Raw genomic sequence first — 10000 nt, 5'->3', positions numbered from 1 at the left:
CGCATTTAGTCGTAGTTAGAATGATCGAGGACTATTTTTTTTTTCATTTTCTACCATTTTTACCATCAGCCAATTTTCAGATGTCTGTTACCTCTCTGGATTCTTGAAAGGTTCCTGGGAACATTCATATAGAGGATAGCCAAACAACATTTGCTACATGAAAAAAATGCACTTTATGAAAGTCTATGTAGGCAGAAAGTCTAGAAAAAAAGAAAAAAAAGTGCAGAAATTAAATTGCACAGCAATTGGGTGGGGTCTGAGGTTAAAGCTTACAGGTTGGAAAGTTGTTGGTTTGTAGGGTGACATTTGTGGAGTTCCAGGATTACTCAGCTATTTTACTGGATGAAATGTCTTCATTTGAAAGGGTGTGGTCTCATTAAACAGCTACCATTGCTCATGCCAACAAACTTAGGATCAATTTAGTCAACATTTGACTTGGTCCCCACATGGCATTTGTCACAACCTAGTTTTTCCATTTCCAATACCCTTTGTGGTATTTATTACTGGGAGCCACACAACCCTGCAGACTAAGTCCCAAAACCAAGGTAACATGCAAACCCAACGCTAACCTTTCCATCTATATTTAACCTTGAAAGGAGGGCAGGACCCCTTTACATATTAAGAACTCTGGCTGTGTAAGGGTGTTGTGGACTTAGTCTGAGTGGTGATATGCTGTGGTTATTTTGTCATTTTGCAGTAATTATGAGGCTGCTGCAACTGTATCTGTGTTGTTAATGGCAATATTCCTTATGCTCTTTGCATTGCTCCTGATAAATTGTACTTTTGCCTTTACAGATGATTTTATGAATTAGTGGGAGTAGTTTTGGATTAGTCTTTTACAATGCCATATGTAATAGGTAAACTTCCTTTAATGAACAGAATAACAATTTATACATTTCAACAATGGCATTTCCTTTGCAAGTTGATAAGTAAGATGTGCAGCACATAAGTAATGGTTTGATATACAGTTACATTATGTCTGCACCAAGAATAGAGAAGGGTGTAGTTACTTTTTATACCATTATCAATCCTATTGCTGTATTCCTGAACCTGTCATTTGCAGTTGAGAACAGTATTCATATGCATTGCACCTTAAATGATGAATACATAAAAGAATATGGTAATTCCTTACAGTAGGGATGCACTCACCAGTGACTGAATCCCAAACTCAGTCACAAAATTTATTTATCGATCTAAGTTGCCATGACTGGGTGTTCCTGCCAGAGGGGAGGGTTGATGTGGGCTGTCCCCAACACCCCTAGGGAAACATTCTCTTCACCTTCTTTGCACAGCAAGATACAGGTGAAACTTGAGAGCATGAGGTGGTGTCTGACTGAGAGTGATGCTTTTTGTGTTCTTTTACTGGTATTTGTTAGAGAGCGACACTCTCCCCAAGACTAGGTAAAAAAAAAATGATGTTTTTCTTCAGGAAATCCAATGATTTAATAGATTATTGGCGTTGTTTCTTGTGCGAATGAATCGTTCAGGAGATCAAGTACCATTTCTCCACTGACAATCTTGATTTATTAGTCCTGTTAGGAGGGGAAGTATATTAGGAAAATTTTGGTGGTAAAACAGGCTCAAATAAGAAGAATAAAGATAGAAATGTGTAAAACTAGCACAGAAAACGCTTAAAATTGGCCAATGGTACTCTACTGACGTAATTGCCATCTTTGAAATTCTATGGGCTGACGTGCCAGAATTCAAAAACTCTATGGGAATCCAACCCACCTTTTGGCAAACTCTATGGGAATTCACATGTTCTAACCCCCCAAAAAAACATATTGACCAATAGACCAGCAAAATATGGCAATTTAAGTTGTTATGACTAGGGATGCTCTTCGGGCACTGCCTGAGGGACACATTCTCTTCACCTCGGAATATACGGGAAGATAGAGCTGCATTCATACCGTAAAATGATAAATCAAATACCTGCTAATGTAAAACTTTTTTCCTTCTTTCGACCGTATGGATTACTTAGATTTAATAACTTTTTTTTTGGCATTTGGAGCTCCTGATGGTGCCAGATATTAAATTGGGATCGTTACTGAAGTCTATTTTATCTTTTTTGTCACTGTGTAGCTTTAAGAATAACACATTTGAAAGGTGAGTGCATGTTATATTTTCGTCATTTAGCAGCAAATACGAGGCTGCTGCAGCTTAAATTATATTCTATCCTACTCCATTATGTCCGCTCTATAAGATGGTGGTGTCCATTTCCCTCTATCTACTTGCATTGGTGTGATCAACTTGTACCCTTTTACTTTAATTTATGGCGTTATTTTTCGTGTCTGCAGAATATTTCTTGAACTAAGGACTGCAGCTTTTTGTTCCCTTCAAGATTATATTCACTTTTCCCGAAGTAAGTGCGCCTGTATAGTAAAGATTAACTAAGGATAATTTCAAGGATGAATAGCTGTGTAAAGTAAACTATTTATTTGTTAGTTTCACACAGCTATCAAACTCGTAATTGATATACCTTGTTTTATTTACTCAAGGTGTAATAAGTGTAAATCTTTTTCATCTGAAGTGAAAGAAGTGAAAGTATATGTAGTTGTTTTTGAAGTGACCACACCTTTACTACTTCAGCCTCTGCTTGGAATCCACAAGCATTGCTATATTGGCTCATCGGAGGGAGTTTGTTTTTCTCTGATAGTAGCGGCTACATTTTATATGGTAACGATTTTAGGCAATGGCACCTATAATGGTCATCTTTCAAAATTTGAATATTTTTATAAAATATAGCAAACTACTGATCGAGTCGGGCGCAAACAGGAAACTGCCGATGCGCGCCAACAATCCCGTTCTTATGTCCACTTGCCAAACAGTATTACCCGTCGGCAGGGGGTTAAGCACTATAAATAATGGTTAGGCTCAGAATGATTACATTTTGGCAAACTTGGTGAGGATCTGCTTGCAATAATATATCCTGCCCTTTACCTAGGGATTGGATGCCTTAAGGTTTGATGTACAAGACCTCATCTTGGGGATCAAGATTTGAGCTTTTGGTGTGGTGTTGTCACCATGTGTCTAGTAATATTTTCCATGACATGACAATGTGTGTCACCCATTGCCTGTACAAATGACTTGATAGCAGTCTTTATGATTTTGTCTGCACTGGTCAAACTATATTTTTATTTTTATGTGTCAGTTTATTTATAATCAATTTTAAATTGCAGGTTTTTATGGCCGTCCATGGACTCCAGAACAGCGAAAAGATCTTTTTGCAAAGTAAGTGTTTTACTTTAAATATATTAGATATGTATATTCCAAGTTTTCCTTCAAATGTGATTTCTCTTAATATGAAATACAAATAGACTCATTGGTTCTTTTCGTTTTGATGGCCTTGACCCATTACAATGCTTGCTCTTAATCATTTGGCTGCATACATCTAGAAGATGAAAGGTTGCTACCAGACAAGGATTCTATTTGAAATATAGGATGGAGCACAAGCATTTACTTATTTCTTAAGTTGTAGTTCCAAAATAGTTCTTCAGTTTTTCTCAAATTAATGCGAAAGATATGATAGGAGTTTGTAATATATTTATTCTTCAATTTCCAGGCAACAAAAGTGGGGCATGAACTGCTACCTCTATGCTCCTAAAGATGACTACAAGCATCGGGCTTACTGGCGTGAGCTTTACACTGTGGAAGAAGCTGAGCACCTTACAGCCCTCATTACTGAAGCCCGGCAACACAATATTACCTTTTATTATGCCATTTCCCCTGGCCTTGACATTACCTACTCGAGTCAGAAAGAAGTGTCAGCTCTAAAGAGGAAACTAGAACAAGTGCAGCAACTTGGTTGTAATGCATTTGCAATTCTCTTTGATGATATTGACCCAGAAATGAGTGGTGCAGACAAAGAAGTGTTTCAGTCTTTTGCTCATGCCCAAGTGTCAGTTACCAATGAAGTGTTCACTCATCTTAATCAGCCAAAGTTTATGTTTTGTCCAACACAGTACTGTTCAACTAGAGCTGTGCCCAGTGTGCAAACATCTGAGTACCTGAATACAATTGGTCAGAAATTGGCCCCAGAAATAGACATCATGTGGACAGGACCAAAGGTTATTAGTAAGGTGAGTGTGGACATGCACTTATATTTAATTGAGTTATAGTTATTACACCACATGGACTTCAATAACTTTTCAATTTGCATATCTTACAAAGTGAGTTTTTTTCAGGTTTTGACTGTAGAGCATATTAGAGAAGTGACAGAAGTAATGAGGAGACCCCCTGTCATCTGGGACAACCTCCATGCAAATGACTACGATCAAGCACGACTCTTTTTGGGACCCTATTGTGGTCGCTCTCCAGACCTTATTCCTCTCCTAAGAGGTGTTGTAACAAACCCAAATTGTGAATATGGACCAAACTTCATCGCTATCAATACTCTATCCCAGTGGTCAAAGTCATCAACCTTAACTAGCTGTGACAATAGTAAGTATCTCATAAGTTTGCCTACTGTGGTTTACAACTACTAATAAGTATTCTTAAAGTAGAGAGACTTATAATAGTATCAGTAAGTTTTGGTGATAGTGGAAATTAGGATTGACATAGTTTTCATGACTATTATTTTTTGTGATTGTAACTAGTAATTCACTATATTAAAAGATAAGTTATTCAAATTAAGAGAGTATGAATTCTGGCAAACTTTCTAGCACAGCAGTCTTTGTATGAAAAATTACATTCTTACAGAGCTTTTGAAATTTAAAAGAATGCAGGTTTATAAATACAGTTAAGATAAAGTAAATGGTTTGTTAAACTTTTTATTGTCACTCACACTTATTATATTAGAAGTTAACAAAAAGATTAGTTTATTAGAACTGAATTTTGCAGATCATTAATATTTTAGTTTACAGAAATTGCTATGGTTTCCTTGAGGGATAACTAATGATGTTTTTTTATTTTTTAGATGATGCAGTTAGTGCAGACATCAGATTAGAAACTGAGGGTGATGATTCTAGCGACGATTGCCCAACTGGCCTCTCCCCAGCTACATACCATCCTCGAAGAGCTTTGAGGATGGCTCTTATGGAGTGGCTTGTAGAGTTTAACCGTCCCATTTCTGCATTTGGAACGATACAACAGCCTCAGATCCCTACCCCAGTGCCTATTTTACCCTCGGTCAACACATGCATGTCTCTCACTTCCACCACAACTGCTACAACCGGGCCACAACCTAACATTAATTTGTTAGCAGAGGCAGTTCAAGATGCTTCCTTTAACCCTGCCATGAACCCTGTTATGAACTCTCTAGTCTCAGAAAACAAAATAGTTGTAGACACAGTGCCTGAGGAGGCTGACACAGCTTCTACAGTCTCACAAGACACGTCCACAACGTCAGGAGTGGAGCCTATGGATTGCAATCCATCCCCTGCCACTTCACCCCCACACAATGAAGACATCATGTTGGTTGAAAATGGTGAAACTCCCAAAGTGGAGAGTGACACTGAAGACAGTACGACTCCTGTGGTTGACCCAGAAACCCCAGAGGATGAGACTCCTACTACTCTCAAGAAGTCTCTTACACTGCCATTAGATACTATGTTGGACAACGTAGAAGATGAGTTGACTGTCGATGATTTGCAGTTGTTGGCTGATCTATTCTACCTCCCATTTGAACATGGTAAACAAGGTCTTAATATTCTTAATGAATTTAACTGGCTAAAGATGAATTCCCATCTTGTAATTGACCACAAGAAGAATGATGAGGAAACTCCAAAGCCAGAGGTAAGGGTTTTTACATCTTCTTATTGATTTAAATTTGAATATAATATGTTTTTACATTTCTAAAAATTTGTTAATAATAATTTTCTCTGTCCTTGAAGGTCCAAGAATGGTTTGATAGAGCAGCAAAATTTGATGAGACTGCAAAGAATGTCAAGAAGATGTCAAATAGGTTGAACAAAGTGAAAAACAGATCTCTGCTCTATGACATCTACCCATACGTGTGGGACATGCATGGAGTCATCTCTCTCCTGAACTCCTACGTCAAGTGGCTAGGTACTGGGAGCAACTTGGTGCACCCTGTGGGACTTAAAGGCTCTATAACACCAGCCAGTAGAGCACTGTTTGTGGTGTGGTTGGAGTTACAGTGCTGTAGATACACTAGCTTCAAGGCTCATCTTTTTTTCTTCTGAGTTTGATACTTTCTTACAAGAACATGATGAGCTTTGAATGCTTCCACTTTCCGTGCAGCAGCACATTTGATGGCAAGCAAGGGTTTTACTTTCATATTTTGTTATTTTATTATTATTTTTATTTTTATTTCTGATCTTTGATTTTGTTTTATGAATTATATTTTGTAATTTGACCACACTTCAAAGTATTGCCCTTGGACTGCATTGTAGTTACTACAAATTTGGTGAAGGGAAGTGGGAGTTTAAAGTTGTAGACTGTCATAGTGGTGTGTTGCTGTGTGAGGAATGATATTGGCTGCCATGGAATCCACTCACTTAAATAGTATTTACTTTTTCTTGTGAGTGCTCCTTTCCTTCTGCTTCTTATATTATAAACCACTCCTTAAGCAGAATGAAAGACCAGAGGCTATTCTATGATTGTGCCATTGTAATATTTATTATGGAATTGTCAAGAGTATTACCTACACATTCAGGGGGGGTTAGTTTTTTTTTCTCCAATGTTTTCAGTAAAAAATTTACAATGGCTGCTGATTAGAGAGGTTGCTGGTTGTGGTTTAAATACAGTTTGTATGGAAAGTAAAGGGGCAGTGAATAGCCAAGCTATTGACCTACTTTCTCAGAAACCCACTCCATTAATCAGCAACTCTTCTTTCTTTCTCCCTTACAGCTTTGGGCCAGGTTTCATCACTGGTCAGCAACTACGTTCATGGCAACTATACCTGTACGTAACTCAGCACATGGGTAGTATATATACACATATATATATGCACATATGTGTAATGATATGGACTGAGGTCAATTACTGTTTCTAGCTAGGGTCAGCCACATGCGCTTGCGTTGCGCTGTAGGGCAAGCGATGCGTGCGCTAGCAAACCCGCGCTAAGGGTGTTGCGTTGCATTATGGAGAACTGCAAACAGGTATGGTAAACTTGATTCTTTATCCCTGTCTCAGATATTCTTCGACTATGAGTACAAGCATATGGATATGGAACTCGTTGTCCAAGTCCTTTAATTCAAGACCCGTGAGCTCATGAGTCAAGGCTGTACTGTATGTCAAGGAACATCTGAGGGGTCTCTGAATAAGGATATTAAAATTGCTTTTCTTCCAGATGGTAGAGCATTTCTCTTGTCCTCTGTCTCCTGTGTAATTGTTCTTTATTGCCAGCCCCAATCTCAGGGACTGACTTGTTTTTCAAACAAGCATTCATAGCAAGTCAGTTTGTTTGAGGGGGTATGAGTGATCTTACTTAATCTGTCTTCATATTCTTTTATGATTTTGGCTTTTGCCCTTGGTTTAGGAGACAGGGAAGAAGAGACATGCTCAGTATTCTCATTATACTCTTGTGCGCATCATGCGGTGGCGCTAGGCAATTTAGTTAGGGTGCGCATTTGCGGACTTTTTTACTTTCAGAGAGACACACCCTTTCCCTCCCTCTATAGCAGCAGCAGCTGCTACAGTTAGTTATGTGGCTGAAGTTAGGCCCCCTACAAAGTGTCTGGAGCTGCTCGTGAAATATCAGTCTTTAATGTACATTAATGTTGCAGTTTGGAAGAGCCTCTCTCTCCAGATGTCATAGTTTTGAATTAACATTACTTTGAAGTATTAAAGGTTTTAAGAGTAAGAGCAGGTCATTGTTGACTGCTCATGTTGATTATATATAAGCGTGATTAACCCTATCGGCTGAGTTGCGTGTAGTGAGTGGTTACCATTTGCATCGTCACTGCAGGGTTCAGTAAGGGATGGCGTGAAGCATTTATGTCTGGCGACCAGGAGCCGTGGGTCTTCAGGGGAGGACTGACCGCCGAACTGCAAGTATGTATCCAACATACCTTGGGATAGGCATGCACAGAAACCGTGATGGGCTGCATTGACATCTCTTTTAACATTTCCAACAAATTCAACATATTGTTGAGGTGGTTGATTATATTAGGAATAAGGGAGTTGCTACTTGTGAGATCTGATGCAATCAGGGATTCTGCTTGCCTCACCCCATGTGCGCAGCGCTGCTTTGCGACCTGAGTACCACTTTTCCTGTTAATGAAATGATCTTCAAAGTAGATCGCTTTTGCAGGTGCAAGAGGAAACACGAAGAATTTTCGAGATGGGAGGTCACCATCCAATGCGCTTCAGCGTTTAAATTTTTTATACCGTGTATAGATGCAACATGGTTCGTGCTGCGTAACATAAACATAGCGAAATAAATGTTCTCTATGTGAAAATGTGGTACTCAGGTATTCGTTTATTATACACCTAGGGGACCAGCGGAGATACGCCAACTTGTAAATATTTCATTGGGTATATAATATTCTAATTTGTATTGTACAAACACAGTCATATTAGACGGGAAAAGGAGGGTTTATAAAATAGTCTTTAATGGTGGTTTTGCTCGACTTGTACAGCATTGGTGTATCTCCATCTTGTCCTCCCACATTTAAGTGTGTCAGCATACCATTCTTACTCTCTTGTGTTGTGCCCACAGCGGCTCATACCTGTAGATGCAAGCAACGACCTCTTTGTGTACAAAACCCCAGAAGTACCATTAAATCATGCATACGTTATCCGGCCATACCTGCCTGAGGATCGTGCTAAGCTGTACAGATTAATTCTGCGGACGTCAGATGATGGAAGAGATGGTACTACACTCTATGCAGCTCACACTGATTTACCTGGGGACCTGTAAGTCCTTTCTTACCTTTTTGTTGAAATGTTGCAATATTAGCGGTGATAAGATACTGAAAATAATCAAGCATTTGCCTATTTGAGCTTCCCATCGTCATCACTACCCGATCACCAAGATCCCCACCGCTTCCCCTACCATTCACCATATCACTTTGTTTGTGTGTATGTATGTTGAAGTAACTTGAATTATCACCACAGAGCGGTTGGCAGTTACCTGGAGTCCTTAGAAGAGGTTGTAGTTATGGTGGTAGAAGATGAATGGGGAGATATTGTTGCATATGCCTCAGCAGCTGGCAACAGTGTAGCACAAACTGCCCGAAACTCTTCCTACCTCGCACAAATACGAGAAAAGTACCCTAAGGTTAGTTTGTTTTTTAGTATTTAATTTGGTAATTGTTATATTCACATGGGAAGAAAACTTCTTATCGGGAATAAAAAGAAGCCACCAAAATCAGCTCCGGACTTGAATTTTCAGTAAACTGTCTTGATGTAAATGATTTTGCTCCCTGCACAGGCAGTCAAGGAACATGGTCTTTGGCCTTAAATCAGTATTTTTTTTTTTCTCTGGATATAAGGGTGTAGAAAAGCAAAGCAAAACACTACCTAATTTCTTGAATGTTTCATGCAGTATTAATAGTATTTACTTCATAGCTTGTAACTAAAAGAATCAGAGATGCTACAAGAAGTTTTAGGTTTCCTTTTTCCTGTCATTTGGCTTTAGACACATTATGTATTTATGAAAAGGCCTATTTCAACTCATCTTGTGTATGGCTAGGACCTGATGTGTGTCTGAGTAAATAGCCAAACTTAGTGTTTTAGTTGCGAAAAGCACCACTAATAGACCGCACATCCCTCTCGCTTGAATAACACTGCACATAGCACTACTTGTCTGAGCAACATGGAGCATAAGAACTTATTCCCTGTTTCACTCTAGTTTTGTGTATCATGGCATATATTTTTTGAAGAAAGAAACATGGAACCGATATATCAGATTCAAAATTATTAACATTAGTCTGATGGGCTATCAAAGAGTGTTTAGATCCTCCCTTTCAAATTAACCATTTCTCGTTTATTTGTTTTTGGTAATAAAAAATGTATTTTGTGATTAACTGTAAATGTTTTATATAAAATCTGATAACTTGTTTTGATTTTATAGATATTGATAATTTCTTTAAAG

The 10000-nt window shown here is 38.5% G+C and overlaps 1 protein-coding gene across 2 annotated transcripts in view; it reads left to right on the top strand.

Moving 5' to 3' along the window:
* The window catches only part of Oga (O-GlcNAcase), a 12227-nt gene that overhangs the window by 792 nt on the left and 1435 nt on the right, over positions 1-10000 (top strand). Inside the window, exons 2-10 of one of the 2 annotated variants that reach the window (XM_027375482.2) lie at positions 3180-3231; positions 3563-4079; positions 4185-4440; positions 4916-5733; positions 5832-6006; positions 6811-6864; positions 7871-7956; positions 8624-8820; positions 9022-9184. In XM_027375482.2, the coding sequence (XP_027231283.2) occupies positions 3180-3231; positions 3563-4079; positions 4185-4440; positions 4916-5733; positions 5832-6006; positions 6811-6864; positions 7871-7956; positions 8624-8820; positions 9022-9184 (2318 nt within the window). The remainder of the gene's footprint in view (positions 1-3179; positions 3232-3562; positions 4080-4184; positions 4441-4915; positions 5734-5831; positions 6007-6810; positions 6865-7870; positions 7957-8623; positions 8821-9021; positions 9185-10000) is intronic. The other variant, XM_070113315.1, reaches the window with a different exon arrangement.

Source organism: Penaeus vannamei, chromosome 34 (assembly GCF_042767895.1).
Source record: "Penaeus vannamei isolate JL-2024 chromosome 34, ASM4276789v1, whole genome shotgun sequence".
Taxonomy (NCBI): domain Eukaryota; kingdom Metazoa; phylum Arthropoda; class Malacostraca; order Decapoda; family Penaeidae; genus Penaeus; species Penaeus vannamei.
The sequence above is the reverse complement of the archived record's forward strand: the minus strand, read 5'-3'. Positions and strand labels throughout refer to the sequence as shown.